The sequence below is a fragment of the Aethalodelphis obliquidens genome, unplaced genomic scaffold (genome assembly GCF_003676395.1).
Source record: "Aethalodelphis obliquidens isolate GAN/ISIS:26980383/991018 unplaced genomic scaffold, ASM367639v1 scaffold38, whole genome shotgun sequence".
Taxonomy (NCBI): Eukaryota; Metazoa; Chordata; class Mammalia; order Artiodactyla; family Delphinidae; genus Aethalodelphis; species Aethalodelphis obliquidens.
The window spans coordinates 8419414-8446624 of record NW_020837982.1 but is presented as its reverse complement, the minus strand read 5'-3'; the positions used below and the strand labels follow the sequence as shown (position 1 = coordinate 8446624).

Here is a 27211-nt window from a genome sequence, read left to right as displayed (position 1 = left end):
AAATATGCTTCATCGTGTTGGGTATGAATGACTGTGGCGGGAGGGTTAGGAAAACAGATTTCGTTCTGAAAGTTGCCTTGCTGCCTCTTTCCAGTCTGCTGAGCCCAGGACTGCAAAGCTGGGTGAGGGACGTTCCACAGGGTGGCCCAGGATGGCAGGTGATTAAACAGGGAAGGACAGACCTAGGAGCTCCATGGGGTTGGGACTGAGCCCTGGCACTGACTTTCGTAACTGTGTGATGGTGCTAGCTAAAGGACAGTGCCCAGCGGGGCGATGCGGCCAGCTAGGGGCCTGTCCAGCAGTGAAGAAGGCGGAACCATGGCTCTAAGCCCAACACCATGGTCCCCTTCCCACTCCCCCAAATCCCTCATCCTTTCAGCCACAGCTCTGCCCAGGGAGCAGTTTTAGGCCTTAGCCAGAAAGGGGAGCATTCCCTTTCCATGGTACTGCCTTTCCGCCACTGAGTAGGCTCTGGAGCAGGGGAAAATTGGCAGAGTTTTGAGCCTTTCAGATTTGGGGGACCTCTACGCTGCCACCAAGCAAGCCAGCCATTCCCAGTCTGTGGGGTTTTCTGGGATTTTAACTCAAAGGCACTCTCTAGAGTGGGTCCTTAGGTGGGCTAAGGGGCCACCAAAGGCACGGTGATGGGGGGACAATAAGCCCTTTTGGTCTGTATGGCCCTGGGCAAGTCACTGTGGCCTCCTGAGAGCCTCTGGGACCATCAGCTAGAGAACTTGTAGGGTTCTTGTCTTCATCTCACAGATAAAGAGACCCAGGGAAGAGAAGTAATCTACCTAAGGTCACTAGTAAATGATGAGGCTCGCACTAAACACAGGTGTGTCTACCCCCTAATACAGTGTTTCCTCTACTGCCCCAGAGCGATGCTCTTAGCTTCTCCAGGACAGAGCTTTCTCATCAGCGTGATGGGAGGCTGAACTCAATGATGGCTAAAGGGCCATCATTGATATTCGTTCATTAGGTCTAGACCATAATTGATATTCGTTCATTAGGTCTAGACCATAATTTCAAAACAAATGGGGCACATTTCATTAGTGGCCAGTGTCCCAAGGGCAAGTATATTTGGGAAATGGTGGGATAAACACAGAGAATTAGGTTTCCTAACTGAGGAACTTTTCAGAGTTTGTAATCTGAGAGTGTACACTGGGAGTCTCCCATGGGGAAGCATAGGCTGCCCTGTCCCCATGTGTACCAGACCACAGAACATCTCGTAAGATGACTACAGCTTTGCAGAACACACTCTGAGAAATACTGGCTCCCCCACGGCTGCCACCTGGGAGCTCAGTCCACCTCCCCTCTGCCCACCTCCCTACACAGGAGTGTCTCCAGGGCTCAGCCTCAGTCTCCTCCCTGCTCACATGGCACACTCTCCCCTGGCAGCCTCTCACCCGTGCTTGGGCTTTCAACAATTATCCACCTCCCTAGGACACCCCAACCTCCATCTCTAGATGTGGCCTCATCTCCAAGCACTAGGTCCACATGCAGTTTCCTGCACACTCCCCCCTAGATATCCCCCAGTGCCTTAAACTCAGCACATCCAAGATTGAACTCATTGTCTTTCCCCTAAACCTGCTCCCACCCAGTATCATTTATCTCTTGACAAATAGCAGTGGCATCCACATTGTCACTGCGCTGGGAACCTGGGAGCCATTTGGGACTCCTTCCTCTCCCTCAACTCCCACCTCTAGGGCCTGTCCATTTTTTCTCTTTAATATCTCCCAGTGTCCCAATTGCTCATGGACTTAGCTCAAACCTCTCCATGTCTCACTTGGACCCTTTTAAAGATGAACACCACCTGTTCCAACATTCCCCTCCAGTCTTTTTCTTTTCTTTTTTTTTCAGTCCCCCAACCAGGGATCGAACCCACAGCCCCTGCAGTGGAAGTGCGGAGTCTTAACCACTGGACTGCCAGGGAAGTCCCCCGTCCAGTCTTTTCTTCATATTTTTTGCCAGTAATTTTCTAAATCACACATGCAACCCTACCACTACCTTGCACAAAACTTTTCCATGGCTCCCCACTGCCTACAGGATTAAAAATATCTAAGTTCCTATCTACGAAACAGAAACAGACTCACAGAGAACAGACTTGTGGTTGCCAAGTGGGGGGGCGCGGTAAGGGAGGGATGGATTGGGAGTTTGGGATTAGCAGATGCAAACTATTATATATAGAATGGATAAACAACAAGGTCCTACTGTATAGCACAGGGAACTATATATTCAATATCCTGTAATAAACCATAATGGAAAAGAAAATGAAAAAGAATATATATATGTATAACTGAAACACTCTGCGGTACAGCAGAAATAAACATGACATTGGAAATCAACTATACTTCAATAAAATTAATTTTTAAAAAATATCTAATTTCCTTAACACGATCTCTGATAACCCTTCATGACCCATGCTAATCTCCAGCCTTAGATCCTACAGCCCATCTCTCAAAATTACACTCGTCTACACTGAAAATTGATCTCCCTGAACTCGCTCATAGTTATACTTCCTGGAGCCCAGAGGAGTGGCAGGAATTGGGGGCAGTTGTCTCTAGTCCCCGCTCTCCCTTCAACACAAAAGCCCTTGTCCTACTAACACATTGATGGTTCAGGACCACGGAGAGCGTCCCCTGGGCAGCCCCCTCCCCCGGCTTTTTAGTCCTGCTCTGCCCATGCTGTCTACCTAGGTCACTCCTCCCATTAGTCCTTCAGAAATCCAGCACAGCCATGACTTCCTCCAGGAAGCCCTCCCTGACCTGCTTGTTTCAATTGTCATTTCCTCCCCTAGGTTACTTGAGTAACCTGTGTATCCCTCCTCCATCACAGCAAACTCGTTGTGCTGACTATGTTTGTACATGAGTCCACCACTCCCCTCCACCGGCCCAACAACAGATCGTGAGCCTTAAGGGCCCATACGCTGTCTGATTCACTTCCGCTGTCCAGGACAGTGGAGGTGCTCAGAGAATGTTTGTGACTGAATGAGTAAATGACATTTAGCAGGTGCTCAGTAAGTGTGTGCTGATTTGCATCATGTATCTGTTGCTCTGCGTGACTCAGAACCAGCCAGATTCCTCTCCGGGCCCTTCTGGTAAAGGCATTTTCTCCCTGATTGACTCCACCCTCCATTAGCTTCCCTGTGCCATTTCCCTCCCACCCTTTGAATACGTTCTCCACAGGGCACCACCCACGGGTAGGGAGAGGACACCTCCTCTCTGCTCCCGCTGTTGCCAAGCTGAGGACTTCTTGGAGCCCCTCCATCCCCCAGCCTGGGCCTGCCTCACGAGTTTTGCTCAGAACGCTTCGTCTCTGCCTCTCTCTCCTGCTCAGAACAGATGCCTCTGAGTCCCCACTAACACAGAAGTTCCTGTTCTGTCTTTCGAACATCCTTAACACTTTCTGAATTACAGACGCTCCGATCTCCTTTGATCATGGACTCAGACTATGAGAAGTGAAGAATCCCTTGAAGGACACTGAGTCCAGCCTCTTCCCTGTCCCGTGAGAGGCTGCATCTGAGAGAAGGCCAGTGGCCTGCCCAGGATCACTGTAATGGACACAGTCGTTGGTTTTTGTGGGTTTGTTTTTTCTGGTCTTGTTTTCTTTCACTGATGTTTTATTTTGATGCTCAATGTCCATTTCCCTTGCTAAGTGACCCTGGTTTCCTGGTCTTAATGGAGCTATACATCAAGGCATGGGCGTAGGATCCAACTGGACTCTCTCAGCCAGGGCTTTAAATCTGATGTCACAGGACACCACTCTAGGCCTTTAATTCACATTCCAGTGCAGATGGCCTCAAAGGTGTATTGGATCAGCATTTTGTTTTTTTTTTTTTTTTGCAGAACAGCCCTTTTCTCAAACTTTTACATGGAACCCAAATATGTAAACAAAAAAATATATTGCTGGGCCAGCCTAGGAAAAAGAATAGGGAGAAAATGTCCCAATAAGATGGCCCTGGAGCCCTGGCTCCTGAATCTCCAATCTTCCCACAGAGCTCACAGTGAGCTCCCGAGGTCTTCAACAAATCCCTTTCTTGCTTAAGATATCAGTCAGTTTCTGTTGCACACCACCCTACAACCTTAACTGATGTGGTCCCACAGAAAGAGCACGTGCAGTCCCATACCTCCCTGTGTCAGATAAGGCTTGGCTCCAACAACCTCTGGTTGCCTCCTGCAGCTGCATTAAACCAGAAGGCTCACAGGCCCACCCAGGCATGGAGGAAAGATAGACTCTTCAGGGAATGAAACAGACTGATGTCTGGTGTTGCAGGGGGACAAGCCAGGACTGGGGTGACCATCTCGACGCACGTGTTTAACCCTTCAAGCCTGAGGTCAGGGTGGAAGAAGAGTTTTCTCATCCAGACCCTATAAACACCTCCTCACGTGCTCACACACCAACACAGAGATGAGCACGCACAGGCACACGCACACTGACCAAGCACACCTGCATACCTGGATGACACCTGGGAGCTGGAATGCAGCGTGTGTCCAGGAAGAGCAATTAACACATGATGTGAGCAGATCAGGTCTGAGGGCCTCGTCCTGCTCAGCAGTGTGCTCCTCCATCAACATTCCCAACAAGTGAGTCCACGGTATCAGGGACTGATCACCCAGCAAGTGCCCTGTTGGCCAGAAAGGTGCGTTCTATTGACCACTCCTCCTGCCTAGCCCGAGTGGCTGGGTTCTCAGAGACCTATACCTGCGACCTCAGCACAGTGAGGTCTGAGTGACCAGCCCCAGAGAGGCAAGGGGTGGGAGCTGAGTACAGCTGGGGTCGGGTTGCTTGCAGAACAGATACTGGTCCCTTCCTCCCAGAGTCTGCCAGCCCGCCCTGCTCCTGCCCCGCCTCCAAACACTTTGGATGATAACATCGTATAAACTCCTGGTGGGGCACTTTGTCTAGCTCAGTCCCAGAAAGCACCACCCTGCCCTGCCTGGCAACCCAAACCCCAGAAAGCACTTGAGTCAGAAAGAACTTCCCTGATTACAGGATTCATGCTCCAGCTCCTCGGCTGGCATCTGAGCCCTCTGGTCCCAGCCAGTCTCTCCCGCTCCCTCTCTCTCCCCCAAAACACACATACCCCCTCCCTTCTGACCACACCACACCTCTCTGTGACTCATCACGTATCTTCTGCCCCATCCCCTGCACCTCGGCCTGTTCTACCCACCAGGGATTCCCTTCCCCACACCTCTGGCTTTTTACCAGCTCCTAGGCTGACTCCTCAACGCTTCTGAGGGATGTAACCCCTTCTTCTGCCCATAGGTGTGCCTCACTTGGCCCAGCCAAGCGTTTCCCTGTTCCTTCTGGGGCTGTGAGGTCCAAGGGCAGGGTCGGAGTCACTGCCCAACACCAAGATGGGCACCCACTGGTACCAACGCATGTTTCTGGAACTGGCATAAATGAGGTTTCTGATCTCTCTCCCCAGCCTGAGGACTCTGAGGTGGGAGAGGTGGGGGTAGCTGCTGACTCTTGGGAAGCGCTTGCCCATCTCCTGGGAGCTGAATCTCACAGGGGTCCTCCCCAGGATTGCAGTGAGGAAGATCCTGAAGCTGGGCTTCTGTGGACCTAGACCCAGCCCGTGAGAAATCACATGAGGTCTAGGTTAGAAAAATCACATTCAACACACCTCTTAAATATAGCTGGGGAGTCCGCAGCTCAGAGAAGACAGGAAGTGGTCGCACAGCCAGTGAATCCCGCACAGACCGACTGCCTCCTTCTCAGAGGAAACTAAGTATGATACTGTGATTTCTAATAAGAAATATATATTTGGTCTTCATCCTGTTTCTGGCACAGAGCTCCTAAAACCCTTGGAGTTTCCTAGGTGATGAGAGCCCTAAAAGTGTCTTTCCTTTGTTAAGGAGGTGACTTTTGGAACTCACCTAAGGATGAGGCTGCTTGCCAGAGAACCAGCCTTGTGATTAGAAGGTTGGAACTTTCAGCTCCCCCACCCCCGCCAACTACCTCCCGGGAGGGGAGAGAGGCTGGAGATTGAGATCAACCAGTGACGGTTTAATCAATCATGCCTAAGTAATGAAGCCTCCGTAAAATCTAAAAGGACTGGGTCCGGAGAGCTTCCGGGCTGGTGAACACATGGACATCTGGGGAGAGTGGTGCTTGGAGACAGTGTGGAAGCTCCACGCCCTTTCCCCATACCCTGTCCTATGCATCTCTTCCATCTGGCTATTTCTGAGCTATACTTTATAATCAACTGGCAATACAGTGAGTAAATGGGTTTCCTAAGTTCTCTCGCACATTAATGGAACCCAAGGAAGGGGTTGTGAGAACCTTGGATTTACAGTTGGTCACAGCCTGGACTTGTGATTGGCATCTGAAGCGTGGCACAGGGGTGACAGGGACAGTCTTTTGCACTACATCCTTACCCTGCGGAATCTGATGCTATCTCTGGGTAGACAGTCTCAGAGTCGAGTTGAATTGTAGGCCCCCAGCGAGAGTCAGAGAATCGCTTGGTGGTGTGGGAACGGACCCCTCTCCCGCACCCACACTGTAACTGGGTGCAGAACCCTTACCATGCAGCCTCATGAATCCTTTCTCTCCTAACTTCAGGGCCGGCTGTTTCAGGAGTGCCAAGCGTCAGATCGTGGGTGGAAGGGGAGGTCACCCTGGTGACAGCTGCTCCTGAGGGGCCGCTGAGACTTGGGGGTGAGCGTGGCAGGCGCGGGCTGAGCGGGAGTGTCCAGCTCCTGGAGCCTGTCCCATCCAACATAAGGGGCAGGGAGGACACCACAGGGGGGCAGGGGGGCGGCAAGCAAGGGTCAGGAGGTGAGTGTGAGTCTGGGTCACTGCTCTGCCCACAGCTGCTGGGAGGCAGGCCCAGCCTGGCACACCGCAAGTGGCGATCAGCAAGTGAACAGTGATTGCCTAGCTGGGCACCAGGGCAGGGGAGACCCGCTTATGCTCATGGCGGAAAGGACATGCCTCCCCACTGCTGCCCGCCTGGAAGCTGTTGATCTCCTGCGGGGCCCACTGTGCCCAGCTGCTCCGAGCCCAGGGGCAAATATGGGGCCCAGCGAGCCGGCCCTCCCCGTGCGGGAGGAGGCCGAGATGCAGAGCAGGGCGCTCCTGCACAGCCATGCCAGCCCCCCAGCGTGGGTCTGCGCAGGCCTGGGCACTCCTCTGGGTGCCTCCTTGGTTCTTGCAGCCACGCTCCCACACCAGCACCGGAGTAGAAACCTCTCTTCAAGACTACTGATTCAGCCCCCACTTCGTTCAGAGGGCGAACGCACGCAGAGGGCTGCCCCTGCAGACTGGGGAACCTGGGTCAGAGCAGGCGGTCCAGGGTGCGGACGCCCAGAGGCCCATGCTGAGCAGCCCTGCATCCTTGGCCCAGACTGCCCACCTCCCCGTCTCCTGCTTCTAATCCCAGCAGAGACACCTTGAGGCTATAAATAACATAGGTCCAAAGGCCTATATCCACGGGCTTTGTACTGGCCACACTTTAATCGGGCTGCCAGCAGCCGGGCTGAGGGGCCCGCGCTGGCGTGGCCTCGTGCTGGGTGCGGGCACAGGCTCAGGCCTCCCAGCGAGGGTGCCGACAGCTCAAATCCCAGCCCAGCCACAGGCGCTGCCAGCCTCTAGCTGGGGGCGAAGACGCGGCAGGTGCCGCTTGGCCAGGGCCCCGGAGCCGCAGTCAAAGGTGGGCAGAGGCACTGATACGGTGGAGGCCGCCCAGAAAGGCGCGAGCAGGGTGGGTGGGACCTCCTCGCTGCAAACCCCTCCTCAGGGGTCCTCTGGGGAGGCACCGGTGCTAGGAAGCAGGCATTGGCTCTCCATGGCCTCGCTGTGCACGTCCTTGCTGTCGGGGATCCCTGTGGGAAGAAATCGCTCAGCCAGCCCCAAAGGAGGCAAAGGCGTTTGGGGACGAGGCCTGGGCACAGCCTGTCATGAAATCCTCTAGCTTCCGTTTTCAAAATAAATTCCAGATCCGACCCGTTCTCCCCACCTTCGATGCCACCACCATGGTCCCAGCCCCGCTGCTCTCCCCTGACGGCTGCAGGGCCTCCTGTGGCGTCTCTGCTTCAACACTAGCCCCCTGCAGTCTGTTCTCAACACAGCAGCGCCAGAGTGGTGCTTTTAGGATGTAAATCAGACACCCTGGGGCTTGTGCACTGGAAACCAGAAAGCAGCTCCCATCTCGCTCTGTGTAAGGCCTCAGTCCCTGCAAAGGCCCCCAAAGCCCCCACGCTCTGGTCCCATTACTGTCACCCTCGTCCCAACCACTGGCCCCCTTGCTCCTGGCTCCAGCCACACTGGCCTCCTTGCCAGTCTTCAAACACAACAGGTCCATTCCTACCTCGGGGCCTTTGCACTAGCTTTTCCCCCTGCCAGGAGCACCTTCCCCCAGATAGCTGCATGACTCAGTCCCCGCGCAGTGCGGACCTCTCTGACCACCCTTTCAAAAACTGCAACCTGCCCCCACCTGTTCCTCTCTCCCCACTTTCCTGCTTTATGTCTCTCCGTAGCACTTATCACCTTGAACATACTCTATCTTCTACTTCTTCTGTTTGTTTCGCTTCATGGGGGCTCGGACTTGGTGTTCACTCCCCAGCATCTGCAACCTTGCCTGGCACATAGCAGGGACGTAATAACTATGGGTGAATGGATGAACAAATAAACTAGCCAGGGGCTCAGCGGGTGGGTGGTGATCCTGCTCCTATAGGGTCAGCCCTGAGCCTGGTATGGGTGCAAGGTGGCAGGGGTACCTGTCTGCCGGGCCTGGGCCTGGGCCTGGTCTCTCTCCAGGTGCAGTGCAGTCAGCAGGAAGCAGCCACCACCCAGGACGATAACGAAGGCGCAGCACAGGAAGCTCTGTTGAAGGCTGAGGAAGCGCTGCAGGTAGGAGTCGGGACGCGCAGCCCGCAGGGCGCTGGAGATCTGCAGAGGAGACAGGCTGGGTCTGTCGGGCCCACCAGACCAGCCTCCAGGCCTTCAAGTGCACTTCCTCCCTCGACCCCTGCCATCCACCCAGCCTTACAAGTCCAGTGAGGTAGGGGCTGCCGGCATCTCCCAGGATGTGGCCCACTGTGATCTGAAGCGCCTCTGCCGTCCCCCGGCACCTGGGTACCACCACGGACTGCAAAACACAGAAGCACCAAGGGAGCTCCCCAAGCGAGGGCAAGGAGTAGGTGCCCCCTCATGCCCCGGCTGGCAGGACCAGCCTGGCAGGGTGACAGGCTGGCCAAGAGAGTGGGATGGCAGGGGGTCGACGAACCCAATGCCTGAAGCCCCACCACTGAGCCATCAGGTCGCCTGGAGGCTCAGGAAGGCTCCCTGGTCCCCTGGGATGGAGCTGCCAGGTCCCTGATGAAGGCCACCCCTCTTGATTCACTGTTAAATCAGGGCGACCAGGCATGGCTGTGACATGTGATGGGGCAGGTGTGTCCCAGCTCAGGGGCCCACAAGGCAGCAGTGTGGGCTGTGGGGTGAAGAGCGGGTGCACAGCTAGGCGCCTGCACGTGTGGGCGCCTGGGCGGAGTGGTGTGGAGGGCTCAGCCCCCATCTCAAGAAGCCCCTCTGGGCAGAGACCGAAGGCAGGCTTGCTAAAAAGGCCCACTTGGGAGGTTAAGAATATGAATTCCAGAGTCAGATTGTCTGGGATCCAATCCCACACCCCCAACTCACTAGCCGTGTGACCTTGGGCAAGTCACTTCACCTTTCTGTGCCTCGGACTCCTCAGCCCCAGATGGGGATAATAATAGTACCTACATAAAGGGTTACTTTCATTATCATTCCCCATCTGATACCTGGAGGACATCAGGCTGAAATCATGCCCTATGATTCTAAGGGGCAGAAAGCTTCCAGGCATTTGAACATGCTGTGCCTTCTGCTTGGCAAGCCTTCCCCTCTCTGGTCCAGCTGGAGCATCCCCATTCGTCCTTCAGGACTGACCTTTGGGTCACCGCCTCTGTGAAGCCTTCCCAGAGTTCAGGTGCCTGCCTTTGGGTCACCGCCTCTGTGAAGCCTTCCCAGAGTTCAGGTGCCTGCCCTGAGCTCCCCCAGCTCGTGCGCACCCCTAACTGAAGGCACATCCCCCTCAGCTGGAAGGTTCATGGTCCTCCTCCCCTTACCCTTACATTGTCCAGCAGCAAAGCTCCTGCCTAAGTTCTCTTGGGGTCCCTGGGGTTCAGCAAGGCACCAGGCACAGAGGGGACTAGCTGAAAGTTTGCCAACTCAATAAGTCAAGTAGAACCATCATGGAGGCTGGTCTCAGGAGAGGCCCTGCCAGAACCCAGGGCTGCAGCGCAGGAGGGGAGGGAGGCAGGAGGTTCAAGTAGAAGCCACACGTCACACAGGCCCAACAGGGCGGCCACAGGGAAACTTCTCACCCCAGGGCCTTAGCCCCAAGGCCTAGCTGTCCATAATCTGAGCCCATCAGAGAATAATAACAATGATAATAATTATTATTATAATAATTAACATTTATTAAATGCTTCCTGTATGCATTTTCTGTATCTCATATACATATATATATACTTATATATCCACTCAACCAACCCATGAGGGAGATACGATTACTAGCCACATGTTACAGATGGGAAACCCTCCACAGAGAGGGTGAGTAACTTGCCCAGGGTCACCCAGCCAGGAAATAGTAGGGCTGAGATTTGATCCCAGGCCTTCTTCTCCAGGGTCTGACCTTTGACCATTCTGCTGTTAGAAGCAAGAAGGAAACTTTCCAGCAATATTTACACATTTTTTATAGAACATTTGGAAAACAGTGAGAAGAACTGAGAGGAGAAGCTCACCCCAAGTCCCGAAAACCGCTAACTGGCAGCGAGAGCAGGGAAGGGAACTCCAGACAGGGGACGGTGGGAGCCAAGGTGTGAAGGCCAGAGCCCGGGGACTGGAGAGAGGGGTTTGTGGGCGGGCAGGGCAGTAAGAGTCACTCTTGAGGGTGACCGGCTGGTCCCGGAGTCACCGGCGCTGAGCCACTCTGTCCAGGTGGTGAGAGAGGCCGGGCCTCCCACCCATCACCTAGACCTGCCAACAAGCCTGAGAAGGAACTGACCACAGCTTTGCACCTTCCCCAAGTGCTTCCTTCTCACCCCATAATTATGTGATTACTCACTGGTGGTTCTGGGCAGAAGGGCAGGGCCTCCTAGAAGATGGACTCTGAGTGTCCAAAAAAGTCCGTGCAGGGGCTGGTTGGACCCTCCCTTCCTCCCCTCCCAGGAACTCCAACCTGCGGGACCTGGACCAGCCCCTGATGCCAGTGGCGGGAGAGGTAGGTCTCCCCCTGCCTGTCTGGGTCCCCAGGGTCTCCACGTAGCCAAGGGTCAAGGCTGGGCCCCACCAGCAGCTAGAGAGCCCAGCAGGTAATTTTAGAAGTTCAGAGGCTTTTGGGTTCCCAAAACCCCGGGCACACTCTATTCCGAGATAAAAACCCCTCTGTTTTTGACTCGCCCTCTTAGAAGAGCTGTTCCCTTTATATCCAGGGGCATAACCAGCGCCAATCCAGGGCGCGCATCAAGGGAGTGCAGAAAGTCGGTTACTGGTTACTGCACCAGTCACCAGGTGCAGACTCCCTGGCAGCCTGCCTCACGTTCCCCACTCAGCCCTCCCACCCAGACACCCCTGGGAGGGTGAGACAGACAAGTGAGCAGACGGCTACCTAGGGGCAGCAGGCAGAGCAGGGAAGCATGGAGACCAGGAGGGTGATGAGCCCCCAGCAGGAGGGGGTGGCGATGTGCTGAGGAGGTGGGAGGTGAGCCTGGTGGCGGATTTCCAGCACCCTGGAGGACAGACCTGGAGCGAGTCCCCCTTCTACCCTACTCCCCACGGTTGGCGGTGGGTAAGCTGGAGCGGGGCCCAGACAGACAGGAGGGTGTGGAGGGAGCCAGAGACCCCATCAGTAGGTCTGGGGAAGCAGGGAGTTCATCTGGGGAGACACACTCTCCAGCCTTCCAGGAAGCGAGGCGCTCCGAGGCCCCGCCGGGCAGAGGGAGGTTGCCGGAGGTGGGTCTGAAGTGGGTCTTGGCTGTGACGAGCCAAGGTCCTTTTTACTAACTCACCCACCGGGAGGTAGGGGCTTCCCAGCGTGCAAAGAGTGAGCTCCCCGTCAGAGAGTAGGTGAACAAGAGGATGGACTGCACTAGTCAGAATGTCGCAGAGGGTTTACGAGCTGGGGAGCTGGCTACACTAGACAAGTGTTTTCCAGTGCGTTCTGAGGAACGGCTCTACCGGGATCACGCAGGACATTCGACAGCAATGCAGATCCCTCGACCCAACACAGACCCAACTGAATCAGACCCTGAAGACAGAGGGCCTGGAAGCTGAATCTGTAACAAGCTCCCCCAAACCTGATTCTTAGGCTCGGTGAAGTTTGGGAACCACTGAAGAGGCCCTGAGGTCTCTTCCCCAGGGAGAATCTGGATTCTCCTCCTTGTGGATAAGCAGATCAAAGAGAGCCGTGTCCCTGAGGCAGGACTGACATGGGGCCATGGAGCCCACAGCAACCCCGCAGGAACGTGCGTGATACAGGCTTAGCTCACTCTGCCCGCGTAGCCTGGGCGTAACTGGTAGGTAGGTACCACCTTTCTGCACACTTGAGCAAACCAAGGCCAGCCAGAGAGGTGCAGGACTGGGAGTGGAAGCAGGTGGACTGTTCCAGAATCCTGGCTCCTGGGCTCTGCTGCCCTCTCACCTTCTGTGCTTCAGGAGCGAGGGCAGCCAGCAGGGACCTCCCTGCACTTCCTGCCACACCAGTGTCGCCACACTTCCTGCCCCTGCCTTGCTGCACGCTACTTCCTCCCCAGCCCCATCCCACCCCCTGCTGGCCTCTCTCCACCCATCTCCCCTCTGGGCCCCTGGAGCCTGCTCCTGCCTCACCTCTAGAAAAGCAACCCCAGCTACCTATGACCTGCCAACTCCAGCTACCACCCTCTCTCTCCTCTCCCCTGCGCAGCTTCTTACTCTCCAGGTCATGTCACCTCCCACCCTTCCTCACCCTGCCCCCAGCTGCCATCTGTCTGCCCTCCACCCCACAGCTGGGAGCCCCCCGCTGCCGGACACCACTCCCCCCTGGAGCCTTCCCCCTCTCTCTGTCAGGGGACTGAGCTCCAAGAACCGCAGGGACTGGTCCAGCTCCGGCCACCAAAGTGTCACAAGGCTGTCCTCCACTGAGGGGCTTTGGGAAGGTGGGGAGGCAGGGGAAGGGGGGCTAGAAGCCTTCCTGGGATGACAGGCCCCACTAAGCTTTAGGGGCTGGAGGCCTCCAAGCCAGGGGAGGACCGTGGGGAACACTAAGTAGGCTGGATCACGTCCAGCCCGGCCCCCTGGGCAGTGCCAGCCAGCTCCCCAGCAGACCCAGATGGCTCAGACTATGGCTGACTGGCCCCCTCACCCCTCCTCGCCTGTCCCCAGCCCACACACAGCTCTACAAAAAGCCTGGCTCTGCCAGGTTAATCATTCCTGCAAACACAGACACGGTGGTGGTGGGGGAGCACACACAGGCGCAGTCTTCACATATCTGCAGGGCTGCCGTGTGCAGCAGGGAGCAGGCGGGGGGAGGGGGGGACGTGGAGGAAGCTGCAGGGGGCAGGATTCAGAGGACAAGTGGGCAGCCCCACTCAAGACAACGTTTGCCTGGGACTTCCCTAGCGGTTCCACACTTCCAATGCAGGGGACACGGGTTCAATCCCTGGTCGGGGAAGTAAGGTGCCACATGCTGTACAGCTTGGCCCAAAAATAAAGGATTTGCCAGCACGATTCCACATACAGAGGGCTTTCCTTCAGGCTATCTTGCTTACCCCGCCAGGCTGGTTATGATTACCCCCTTTTTTTTTTTGCGGTACGCGGGCCTCTCACTGCTGTGGCCTCTCCCGTTACGGAGCACAGGCTCCGGACGCATAGGCTCAGCGGCCATGGCTCACGGGCCCAGCCGCTCCGCGGCATGTGGGATCTTCCCGAACCCGTGTCCCCTGCATCGGCAGGCGGACTCTCAACCACTGCGCCACCAGGGAAGCCCATGATTACCCCTTTTTATAGACAAGGAAACTGAGGCCCAAGGCCATTCAGCAAGTCTATGGCTGAGTCTGGGATGGAGCCCAAGTCTCCTGCCTGGAAGGAGGAAAAGAGAAGACGCGCCAGCCCTGCAGCTGCACCCAGGAGTCAAAGACAGGACAGCCCTGTCTACATCCACTGAGCCTGGGCCAAGAAGAGGGCCAGAGCATCTAGACAGAGAGTGAGCCTCCCGTCCACAGCAGTATTCAAGCAGGTTTTGTTGGCTAATTAAATGACTACACTTCCCCACAGCCCTTTCAAACTCAGATTCCAGGATGCCAGGATTTCTCTGGGAGATGGAAGATGAGAAAGTAGGAACCACTAACTTGCTGTCAGAATCCCAGCCAGCATTCTCTGTGCCAGGAACAGGGCAAAAGCTTTACATGGATAATCTCATTTCACCCTCACAGTAATCCAGGAGGTATTTTCATCTCCATTTTCCACACAAGGAATCTGAGGCTCGGCGACACAAAGTGACTTGCCTAGGTCACACACAGCTAGTAGGCGGCAGAAGCAGGGCTGAATCCCAGGTCTGTTTCCTGAATCCAGGTTCGTGCCCCTGCACTAGACCCCCTTCAGGACAGCTCTCAGCCGACTGCAAGCTGCTCTGGTTCCCTCATGCCCACCCAGCCGTGGACTACCAGGAGGCAGGAGGAGGGCTCTTGGGGTGTCCCTAGGTCTGGGACCCTGTGTAATCCACAAGGGCACAGCCCTTCAGTGTTCAAAAAGTTTCCCTGCACTTCTCCTAGAAGGAGGCAGGGAGGCTGGACGGAGAGTGTGAGGCTCAGGGAGGGTCTTGCTAGACTCTGGACCTAGCAGTCATGGGGTCAGGATAGCATCAGCCCTCATTATAGCCTGAGCTGGCCCCTTGCCTTGCAGCCCATGATATGGGAGCTGGGGTGGCCTGGACCCACCTGGGCTCTGTGGCCCTGAAGTCCAGCATCCCTGTCTGCACACCCAGAGTGGAGGCCAAGGAGCCTGCTTGCTGAGAATTGCAGTCAAGAAAGAGAGAGTCAAAAAGCCCGGGCCCAGGCTTCCCTGGTGGCGCAGTGGTTGAGAGTCCGCCGCCCGATGCGGGGGACACGGGTTTGTGCCCCGGTCCGGGAGGGTCCCGTGTGCCGTGGAGCAGCTGGGCCCGTGAGCCATGGCCGCTGGGCCTGCGCGTCTGGAATCTGTGCTCCGCGGCGGGAGAGGCCACAGCAGTGAGAAGCCCGTGTATCGCAAAAAAAAGAAAACCCGGGCCACAGTCTTGGCTCAGAGCCTCTGCAGGCTGTGTGACCTTGGTTCAGGCACCTGCCCTCTCTGAGCCTCCATTTGCTCATCTACAAAATGGGAGTGATGGTCAAAGGATATGTCTGAGACTGTCAGGGAGGCCCCTGGTCCAAGGTGACTGTTCATTGACCTTGGTCCCCTACCCCATGGTCTCTGAAGCGCCTCCTGGCCTCTAGGCCACTCAACAGCAGAAGTCCAGCTCTGAGCAGGACAGACTCCAGCTGCCCCTGCTCGAGAGGCCCCAGGACCAGCCCTCCGTTCCGACTCTCACACCTACCAGCAGGATGTCAGCAACCACGGCCCAGTTGCAGGACAGGAGCAGCTCCCCGAGGGCCAGGAACACCTGTGAACAAAGGGTGGCCAGGATGAGGCTCCCTGGATCTCAGTCACCAGCCCCTCCCCGCGCTGTTTCTTCCCACCTGTGGAGAAGGAGACTGAGGCTGCCCAGAGGAAGGACCCATCGAGACTTACTGGGGTGGGTGAGGTTTGCAACTGTTTTCCCAGCTGCGACAGCCTCCAGAGTGGGTGGACATTCCCATCTGGGCAGACTGGCAGCCGTGACCCAGAGAGGAGTGCCAGGGCCCGGGCCTGGGAAGAGCACTCCCCCTGATGGGCGGCCCCCAGGGTCTAGCCACTGAGGTCACCCAGGGAGGCAGCCAGGACTCCCAGGCCACGTTTAAAGGTGCAGAAACAGGCACTTCCCTGGTGGTCCAGTGGGTAAGACTCCGTGCTCCCAATGCAGGGGGCCCGGGTTCAATCCCTGGTCAGGGAACTAGATCCTGCATGTGTGCTGCAATGAAGAGTCCACATGCTGCGACTAACAAGTCCACATGCCGCAACTAAAGACCCCATGTGCCGCAACTAAGACCCGGCACATCCAAAATAAATAAATAATAAATAAATAAATAAATTTATTATTTTAAATAAATAAATAAAGGTGGAGAAACAGAGGAGAAAGGTCCAGGATTTGCCCACCCTCCCCTTTGTTCCCCTAAGGCCTGTGTACACTAAGGAGGTGTCTACTGCATGCCAGCCAGACTGCCCAGTCCAGGCCTCCTATCAACAGCCCCTCCTAGGCCTTCCCCTTCCCAGACCCCGAGAGCAGCACAGGGAGGTGAGCAAGTCTGAGACAGTAAACTGTGCCCGGGTCAGGGCCAGGGCTCATCTGAGGTTGCCAGCTGGCCCAGGGCAAAGCCATCCTGAAACACGAGGCTTCCGGCCCCCGTCCAGTGCCCACCCCCACCCCGGGCACCTGTGGGGCTGGGATAACCTTGTGTGCCCACCCTCCGCCTCGCCATCTGGAGGCCGCTGTGTACCTGTCTCTCCCAGCTCCCTGAACCCCCCACCTCGTGCCAAAGGATTAGGACAATCCTCATTCCACTCACTCAAGAAGAGTTTAATGAAGCGGCAAGAAGGAGGGGGAAAGTCTCATTTCTCAGAGCTTCTAAGGGCTTATTGCTGGAGTGGAATTAGTCATTCCTGGAGTCACGGGGCTGTGCCTGGGGCAGCCCAGGCTCTGGATCCCAAAGGCCTACAAGCACCCAGGACCGCGGAACCAAAGGCCCACTGCCTGCACACTGACTGCGCGCCAGGTGTATCCACTCTTGTCACCCATCCAACTCTCAGCCACCTCATAAGACACGTATTATTACATCCACTCCACACATGAGAAGACTCAGGCCGACGGTCACACATCAAGTCACTTTCTGGTGAGCGCCTCTCCCCTGCGGCAAGGTGAGGGGCAGGAAGCTGTCGGTGAGGTCGGGGGGAGACTCCAAGAGGTCCCAGAGACCATAGTGCTGGGAGAGGCTGGCAAGAGGGAAGTCGGAGGAAAGCCCAGGATGCGGAGGGCTTCCAGGTAGAGGTGGCATTGAGCAGAGCCCTGAAGGATGGGCTGCATCAGCATGGGTCTGGAAGGGCCCTGAGGCCGTGCCAGGCAGAGAACCGTAGTGAGCAGAGGCGAAGAGGCTAGAAGGCACCCACGAGGCCGGGCGGGCAGGAGTGTGGCCCGGGGCTGCGGAGAGACGGCAGGACCCCCTGGGAAGGGGGAGCAGCGGGTGTCTTCTCCCAGTCTCACTAGTCCTTGGCCCTCCACAGACTGGGGAACGCTTGAAGGCAGGGCGGGGCCTCCCTCTGGGCCCGGGGCTGGGCACCCACAGGGGTGGGAATCAGGAAGTGGCCAGCTGGCGAGCCTTAGGCGGGGCCCAGGCAGGCTGCAGACCCGCATTCCAGCCCCACAGGGTCTGCCAACCTGGCCTCCTGGGACCAACGTGAGGGCAGCTCACACCCATCCTTCCCTCGACTCCCACATCCACCAGGACCGCCAGGCCGCTGCCCTCCTCCCACTTCCAGCTCAAAGGCATCCTGCCCTCCACAGCCGGGGGGCCAGCCGCACGGAGCCTGCTCTCTGCGGGTGCTGCGGCCTCCCCGCGGCTGCCCCACACCCCCGGGACATGCTGAGATACATCTTTTCCTTCCTCCAGCTGGAGCAGGGTGGATCCTGACCCCAAAATAGGGCCGATCGGAGGGAGGCTGCAGCCACAACGGGCCCCTTAAGGCTGAACGAGCTGCCTGAGGATGCCAGGTTTCCTCAGACACACCTGGAAACCCACCCCAAGCCACCAAATCCCCGCCTCCACGCAGAGGCTTTGAGGAGCGAAAGGCCCAGCTGGGGAGAGGCCGTCTCCTAATCCCTAATTACAGAGTCTCCTGAGGCGGCTGCCTGGGCTCAAGGAGGGACAGCCCATCAAAGAGGTGTGACCCCCTGGAGGGACACCCCATCAAAGAGGTGTGGCCTGGCCATGTGGGGCCACCCTTGGCGGTCACCACACTCTGGGCCTTGGTTTCCCCAACGCTGCTACGATAGGGTGGCCCAGCGCCCCGGCAGCCCCCTCCACCACCAACAGCTTTTGCTTTTTTTTTTTTTTTTTTTTTTTTTTTTTACAGCTTTTGCTTTTAAAGCTGCAAGATAACTTCAGTTGGTCCCACAGGCTGCGTGCAAATTGGGTCTGAGAAGTCAGCGGCCTCCACAACCAATGCAGACTTGTGTTCCGCAATTAAAAAAACAAAACACACAAGAAGGGCCCTGAAGTTAAGTCACGGTGAAGAATGTAGCCAGCCGACCGTTCAAAGCTCCTCCCACACGGGCCCCTCAGCCCCCTGGACGCCCTCTTCTGCACGGCCACAGGCCCCTCACACTGACTAGGTCCCCAAACCTGCTCTCTCCTCCTGTCCCCCCATGTTACTGTCCTCGCCCAGGGTGCCTGAGGTAGCCAGGATACAGGACCCACCCACAGACTGGCCACCAGCAAGCTGCCCAAGCGGTCAGACACGGAAAGGGGGAGGCGGGGGGCTCCTACGTGCCTTGCTCGCCTTCGCACCCCTCCAGACACCGATTCCTGTCCATTCTGCATCCTAAATGTCCCTCAGATCTGCCCCCTCCTCCCGGCCACTGCTGCTGGCCTGGTCCAGGCCTCCCCCGTCCCTCCGCCTCACCAGTTTCCCAGGCCCCACCATCCCTCCCGACAGCAGCCCCGGAGGGGACTTCCAAAAGGGAAATGGGAAATCTGCCCTTGTCCCCTTCGTGCCTGTTCATGGTTCCCTGCACCCTGACTCCGTCTCCCTGGGTGATAGGGCCTGGGAATACTGCCTGAGAAGCGTGGAGCCCCTCAACCCCTGGCCTTTCCATTTCAGACTCAAGAGGATTTCCCCCTCCAGTGGGGGCAGCGATGATGCATATTTCTGGCCTTAGTCACCCCCGGCCAGAGAGGCGTACACACACACACACACACACACACACACACTCTGACACATGCACTCACATAACACACAACCACACAAGCATGCACAGACACGTGCATCCTCAAGACACACACACACACACACACACACACAAGAGCTCCAAGACCCATGCACGCATACCTAGACCCATAACCTGGGACACATACGCAAAACTCACACACCACAAAGACACATACATAAGCAGGTAACAGGGATGACATTCTAAGTATTAAAATATGTGTGGCAAGAGTACCAACCAACCAGACGGCGGCTGGAAAACAGCCCAGCATGTACCTGTGCATGCCTGTGGTCTTATAATGTAGACAGCAAGCTGTGCACAATCACACGGGCACACACACACGTACACATGTACACAAACACGCTCTTACTTTTGCACTCATGTGCATACCTGCACTCGGACATGCACACACTCATACCTTCACACACAAAGACACCCTCCTCACGTACACCTGCACGCACAGGTAGGCATGGGCAGGGAGCAGGGTGGAAGCTGGAGCACCCGCCCCAGAGGAGGCTCAGCCCCTGTGGAGTGGAAGGGACAGTGTCTTCACTTTGGTCCATCTCAGTCTGACAACTGGGCAGTAACTGATCTCTGAACTGCAAAGAATCGATTCTAGGTGCCCCCAGGTAGGGAGAAAGCAAATGTCTCCCATGGGCTTGTGGAGACTCAGGCAGAGGTAAGGCCAATCCTCCACTTGCACAGGTCAACTCCTCACCCAGTGTGGTTGAGCCAGTCAGGATGCAGGTCCCCGGCACAGACTGGCCACCAGCAAGCTGCTGGGCCGGCTGGCACACTTTTTCCCTGGGTCTGCCAACCTGTAATTGCAGGGACTGTCTTTAGGGCACAAGGGTACCGCCCAGCTCCCATGGGCCAGCAAAGGCCCAGCAGCCTGGCAGACAGGCAGATGGGGAATGAGCTCCAGTCCTCCTGGAGAACCCAGCTGATACTGCAGGCTCTGCTGCCCATCCAAGAAGAGACACCTGCTAGATCCTGGCAGGGAAGTGGGGTCCTCAGAGGAAGGGTAGGTGGGCCTCTCTCAGCCCCTCATAGGCAGCCTCTGGCAAGGCTCAGTTACTCCAGCCCAAGACACAAGAGCAAAAGGACTGGGACTTCCCTGGTGGTCCAGTGGCTAAGACTCCTTGCTCCCAAAGCAGGGGGCCTGGGTTCGATCCTTTGTCAAGGAACTAGATCCCATATGCCGCAACTAAGAGTTTGCGTGCCACAACTAAAGATCCCACGGCAACTAAGACCTAAATAAATAAATAGGCTTGTCCAAAAAACCCGCAAGGGCCAAGTGGTAGGAGAGATCCCCCAAGCTGGGGCAGCTGCACGGCCCAGCTGTCTGGGCCACCAAGGGGTGAGAGCAGGTCCCATAGCCAACCCTGGAATCCTTAGCTGACCCGGACCACAGCTACAATGGACACACATCCTGACTGCTCCCTGCCAACCATCACGCAAGACTCCCTTGTGGGCACCGGGCTCAGCAAATACTGGGCCTCCATCTTTGGTCCTTGCTCAGGAATCGCCAAGGCTAAGAAGGGCAGCATCCCTTCCCGGATGTAAAGGCCTCCATGACCGTCAAGCTGGCTCTGCTCTGTGTCATGGTGGCCACATTGCTCCTTGGGCCAGAAGGGAACTCAGGGTTACGATCTAGTTTGGGCTGGAAGGAGCCTTAAAGATCATCCGGGGCAACTCCTGTGTGAAAACGGAGGGTTGCAATTGCACCATAGACTTCCCTTCCCCCAAAAGTAAAAAATAGTGTTGGGGGGTAGGGGGGAAACATTTTTCACCAAAGGAAAAAAAAAGCTTAATGATGTAAGTATTAAATATTGGCAGCCAAGGCAAAAAAAACCAGATAATTCTGGAGTAAAGTAGAGAATATAACCCTTCTCAGCTCCTCCCTCCCCAGAGCTCTCCTCCAAAACCCCAGCATCTAGAGGGAAATAAACTGAGCAGGGGTCCTGTGTTTCCACTCTTAACTGAGAACCAGTGGGAAAAGCTGCTGGGGAGAAATGGGTAAAAGTGGTGAAGGTGAATAAATGACTCCAGTTACTGACTCCACATAAGGCCTAAAAACAGTCATTTTTTACTGTTTTTTACTGGGCCTAAGGCCCAGTAATTAAGTAGAATGAACCCTGTGATAGAGCATTTACCTAAATCCCAGAAGAGAGAGCAGAGCCCAGGTGTTCTCACAAAGCCCCTCCTGCCTTACCTGAGCCCTGCAATTCCCTCAGGCGACAGAAAACCTAACACTCAACTCTCCAACTGCAGCCCCTTTGGGGAAGAGAATGGTCACAGAGAAGGCAGGAAGAGAGTAGGAGAAAAGAGTCACCCACACTATATCAAAGCAAATTCAGTATCAGAGCAGAGCTGCCCACACCCAGGCTAGAGAAAGCACTCAGTATGTGAACTGTGCAAACATACAAAAAAACTAAATAAAACAGCAAGAGAAAGTGAGAGAGGGAAGGAGGTAGGGAGGGAGGGAGGGAAGAGAGAGAAGAAAGAAAGAAAGAAAGAAGGAAGGGAGGGAGGGAGGAAGGAAAGAAAGAAAGGAAGGAAGGAAGGAAGGAAGAAAGAAAGAAAGAAATGAAAGAAAGAAAGAAAGAAAGGAAGGAAGGAAGAGGGAGGGAGGGAGGGGGAGGGAGGGAGAAACAGAGGAAATGGAAAGGGGGAAAGTTGGAGAAGGAAGAAGAAAGAAAAGGAGGAAGGAAGAAAAAAGAACCCAACCTAGAAGACAGATGATAGAAGGAGCAGAAGGAAATACCTTATAATTGCTTCAAACTACATTGAATAGTAATTCAATAAAGAGCTCAAAAATGAAATGAACCCCCAATAGGATGAGATATAAAAGGATATTGCAGACTTAAGGGAATAAATGGAGGAGCAAAGCAATAAACAACATTATTACAGAACTAATAAATTAAAAACAGTCAGAAACAGAATAGACATCAACCAAAGTAGAATCACCAATATAGAGAAAGGCTTGAGATAATCTCACAGATTGACTGATTTTTAAAAAACACAAAGAAGAAAACATTGGGACCTCCCTGGTGGTCCAGTGGTTAAGACTTCGCCTTCCAATGCAGGGGGTGCGGGTTCAATCCCTGGTTGGGGAGCTAAGATCTCACATGCCTTGTGGCAAAAAAAAAAAAAAAAAAAAAAAACCCAAAAACATAAAACAGAAGCAAAATTGTAATAAATTCAATAAATACTTTAAAAATGGTCCACATTAAAAAAAAAAACTTTAAAAAAGAAAAAGAGAAAACATTTAGAGAGAAGTAAATGATATGAAAGACAGGTGAAGTAGATCAGGGCTGGGACTAGAGCACGGCAAGTGAGACACATAGGGTACCAAATTTAAGGAGGTACTCAGTCTCTGGGTTGCACAAGTGTAGGGTTAGCCCCTGGGAGTGAGTGCCTCCTTAAATTGTGTGCCCTTATGCCTTGCTGGCCTTACCCTAGTCCCATCCCAGAAGATGATCCAACACAGGTAAAAAAAAAAAAAAAAAACTCAACAAATAAACAAACATAAGAAATATTCAAAGAGATGAGAGGGGGAAGGAGGATACTCAGTGCTGATTCAGCAGATAAGAACACTGTTATGAACAAACTTTTATATGATATAGAATATTTAGCACTGAGATATATCCTAGCTGTTGCAAGCAGCTTCTAACATGGCTCCAGAGACCCCTGCCTCTTGTATCTCATCCTGGGCGTGGGCTGGACCTAGGGATGTGCTTCTGATGAGCAGAATACAGCAAAAGTCATGGGATACCACTTCCGTGATTATGTTACAAAAGACCGTGACTCCCCTTGATAGACTCCTCTATTGCCTTCTCAGCCTACACATATTCAGGAAGGGAGCTGCCATAAGAAAGAAGCCAACATAGCAAAGGAACTGAGAGCAGACTCCAGCCAATAGCCAATGAGGAGCTGAGGCCCTCAATCCAACATCGCAGAAGGATCTGAATGAGGCCCACAACCACTGAGTGAGCTTGGAAGCAGATCCCTCCCTAGTTGAGACTTCACATGAGACCACAGACCCTGGGCTAACGCCTTGATTGGAGCCTACAAGAGACCATGAAGCAGAGGACCCAACTAAGCTATGCCTGGATTCCTGACCCACAGAAACTGTGAGATAATAAGTGTGTGCTGTCTTAAACAACTACACTTGGGGATGATTTGTTACACAGCAAGAGATAACTAATACACTACCTAAGTCACTGAATTTCAAGAATAAATAATATAATCTTCAGGTATCCAGATGAAAAAGTGAATCGATATGAAAGATTTTTTAAACTTCATTCTTCACAGCAATATTTGATACGAAAAGACGATGGAACAAATGTTTGCAAAGTAATGAAAGGAAGAAAATGTGAGCCAACAATACCATACCCAGTGAATTGTTGTTCAAGAAAAGAGGGAAAGAGGAGAAGACAATCTCAAACATAAATGAACCAAAGGAAAACCACCTCTCTAGCCCTTTTTGGTTTGGAAAGGGGGACAGAATGGATTAAAAACTATTTAACCACAAAATCTACTCAGTTAGGAGTTGAACCAAAACGAAGAACTCAGGAATGGAGCATCTATGCAACAGATGGAGAATGAGTAGTGAATCTATTTAAATCTGAGACTACTGTCCCAGATCTAAGGATTATGCTTAGAGAACAGACTGTGAGTATTATAAATCTAGAAAAAGTAAAAATAATAATATAACTAACAAAAACCAGGAGACTGGGGAGAGAAGAAGGGGGAGGTATAAGAAAGCTGATCAGGATTCATCAATAAGTCCAAAGTTTTAAAATTAATTTGAAGTTAACCAAGTCCTTTGATTTCACTTCAGTTTCTTCAGGTAAATTCATATAAATGAATTAAACACTATATGATTCTATTTACATGAAATATCCGGAATAGGCAAATCTATAAAGGCCGAAAGCAGCTTAGCAGTTACCTAGGGCTGGAATAGAGGATGGTTAGGGGGAAATGGTGAATGATTTATAATGAATATGAAGTTTCTTTTTTTTTATAGGAAGCCCAAGAAATGCATTTATTCTATTGTCTTATAAAGTTTCTTTTTGAGGTGATGAAAATGTTCTAAAATTGATGTGGTGTTGATTGCAAACCTCTGTGAATATACTAAAAACCATTAAATTTTGTACTTTAAATTGTATGATACCTGAATTTCATCTCAATAAATCTGTTTTTAAAATTACCAGATAACCTCAGTTTAACAAAAGTATTTCTAAACACATAAATCTGGGTTTATCTACAGAGGCACATATAGAAGGATGGTCACATCACAAAAGTAGAAGCAAACAGGCCAAGATGTTAACAGTAGCTGATTCTAGGGGATGAGAAAATGGAAAATTGTTATCTTCTTCTTTGTGCTTTTCTGGTTTTGCTTTTTTTTTTTTAATTTCCCCCAAATAAAAATAGAAAGGTCATTGATAGAGTGTGGTGGATTGAATTGTTGGTCTCATCGCTTGATTTCACTGTGATAGCATGATGCTTCCATCATATCCTTGACGTGTCGAGTCCCCCAGAGTGTGATCCTTGGTCCTCTTCTCTTTTCTATCCAAGCTCAGGCCTTTGCTGATCTCATTCAGTCTCACGGCTTTACATAACCAGCCTAGACCTCTCTCCTGAACTCCAGACTCATAAATTTCCAACTGCCTCTTAACATCTGCAGTTGAATGTTCTAAAAGGCATCTCAAATTCAACATGTCTAAAATTGAACTCCTAATCCCATCCTTTCCAAAAAAAAAAAAACCAACAACAACTCCGTACTTCCCTCCAGCCTTCTCCGTCTCAGTAAATGGCAACTCCGTGTTTCCAGTTGCTCAGGCCCAAAACCCTGGAGTTGCCCTCGACTCACCCATTTCTCTCACACTCCACACCCAACCCGTCAGGAAATCCTGTCGATTCTACTTCCAAAACGTACCCGGAATCTGACCACTTCTTCACACTTCCTCCATAAGTAGCCCAATCAAAGCCACAGGCATCTCTTGCCTATAATGTTGGAAAGCCTCCTAATGGGTTCCCCCGTCTCTTGTCTTTGTCCTTTTTCATTCTGTTATCAACACAGCAGCCAGAGAGACCTTGGTAAACTACGTGGTAGGTAGTTACAAAACAACCGCCAATTAATCATGCTTCTTGGTATTCACACCCTTGTACAGTCCCTTCCCATGGTGAAACCGGCTCAGTTTCACCCTTGCTTCAACCAATAAAATAAGACAGAAGTGATGTTGTGCTGTTCCTGGCCTAGGCCTTAAGAGACTTTGCAGCTTCCACTTTGCTTTCTTGGAATGCGGCCCTGAGACCACCATGTAAGTAACCGGTTTCACCCAGTGGAAGACAAGAGGCCACGTGGAGGAGAATGGAGGAGCCCCAGCTGACGGCCAGACACGAGTGAGGCCAGCTTGGATGTCCCACCCCACCCAGTCTTCCAGGTGAAGACGGCCACAGGAGTGAGCACAGGTGAAACCAGGCAAGAAACCATCCAGCCAACTCACAGAATCATAAGAAATAATAAATTGTTGAGCCACTACATTTTAGGGTGATTTGTTACTCAGCAATAGGTGACTGATACAAACCATCAGTCAGAGCATCACTTCTGTGCTAGAAATTCTCTAGTGGTTTCCCATTTCACTTAAATTGGAAGCCAAGTTCATTCTATGTGCAGGGATCCACACAATCAGTGCCCCACCCTCCCCACCCCACCCCCGGCATTCCCTCTGACCTCATCTCCTTTGCTCTACCTTGGCTCGCCCCATTCCAACCACGTTTCCTAGAAGACACCAGCATGATTTCCCCCTCAGGACCTTTGCACTTCCCTCTGCATGGAGAGCTCTCCCCCACTCCACCCGTGTATCCACATGGCTCCTTCTCTCACTTGCTTCAGGTTGCTGCTGAAGCACCACCATCTCTGTGAGGCCTCCCTGACCATCCTGCACAGCCCAGTCCCTCTTCTTGTCCACTTTCCATGCTCTGTTCTTTTCCACAGAGCTCATTCCCATCTAACATACCATTTATTTTACTGCATACATATTCTTGCCTGTTTTGTTCAATGCTGCATCATCCTCAAAGCCTAGAACAGTGCCTGGCACACAGGAGGTGCTTGGGAAATATCTGATAAGTGAGTGAACATTTCTGCTCATCCTGGCTGGGACCTGCCTCACAGCCACCTCACCATGGCCTCGACTCTGCTCCTTGAGACCTCTGCTCCCTCGGCCCGTGAAGCCCGGCAGGGTTTAAGGGTGAAGACTCCCACTCCCAGGTTTCTCACCTGTGAAACAGGAAGAGCAGCACAGAACCAGAGACACCCTGGGCGGGGGTAGGGTTACACCTGTGGGGTTTCATGGCCACATGCCCAGACACTCCTCCCCGTAATGTTAGATGTCACTGACCCAGGGCTCAGTGAAGGAGGAACGTTTGGGGCATGTAGCAGACTGTATTTTCCCAAAACAGTCACTGTAATATTTCCACATGCTCTTTCAGATCACTGCTAGTCTCCACCAAAAAGAGTGAATCCGTTCTCTCTCCCCTCGAATCTGAGCAAGAAGTTGTGGCCCAAGGGAAGAACAGAATGCAGTGAAAGTGACGCTGTGTAACTTTCAAGGGCAGGCCCTCAAAGGCAATGCAGCTTCACCTGGCTCTCTCAAGACTCTAGTCCTTGGAAGCCGGCCACCATGTTGTAAGGAAGCTCAGGCCACATGGGGAGGTCACAGGCAGCTGCTCTAGCCAGTAGTTCCAGCTAAGGTCTCAGCCAACAGCCAGCATCAACCATCAGGCGGCCCTCAGCCTTTGACGATCCAGTTCCCCCACCCCCATTCTGCGTAGTTAACCCCAAGTGGAAAAGAGATATGTCAGCCCCACCCCCCACCTTGCCCAAACTGCAAATTCGTGAGCAAAATAAGTGTTTTTCTTATTTTAAACCACTAAGTTTCATTATGTATCTATACTAACTAGAACAGGTCCAAAAGTTCATTTAGCTCCTCAATGAAACCAAGGGGAAAGTACGAACACTCCCATTTTACAGCTGAGAAAACTGACTCTCAGCAAGGTCAAGATCTTGCCCTAGCTCACACAGCTAGTAAGTGTAGAAGCAGGAACGAT

General features: G+C 53.4%; 1 protein-coding gene across 3 annotated transcripts in view; it reads right to left on the bottom strand.

Annotated features, from left to right (window-relative positions):
• SPNS3 (SPNS lysolipid transporter 3, sphingosine-1-phosphate (putative)) overlaps nucleotides 1-27211 on the bottom strand; it is a 68360-nt gene that overhangs the window by 15696 nt on the left and 25453 nt on the right. For 2 of the 3 annotated variants that reach the window (XM_027130752.1, XM_027130751.1), the window contains 4 exons: nucleotides 15572-15637; nucleotides 8996-9094; nucleotides 8724-8895; nucleotides 4455-7829 (listed from right to left, as the gene is read on the bottom strand). In XM_027130752.1, the coding sequence (XP_026986553.1) occupies nucleotides 7741-7829; nucleotides 8724-8895; nucleotides 8996-9094; nucleotides 15572-15637 (426 nt within the window). In that variant the 3' untranslated portion in view covers nucleotides 4455-7740. Of the gene's footprint in view, nucleotides 1-4454; nucleotides 7830-8723; nucleotides 8896-8995; nucleotides 9095-15571; nucleotides 15638-27211 lie in introns of those variants that run through there. The other variant, XM_027130753.1, reaches the window with a different exon arrangement.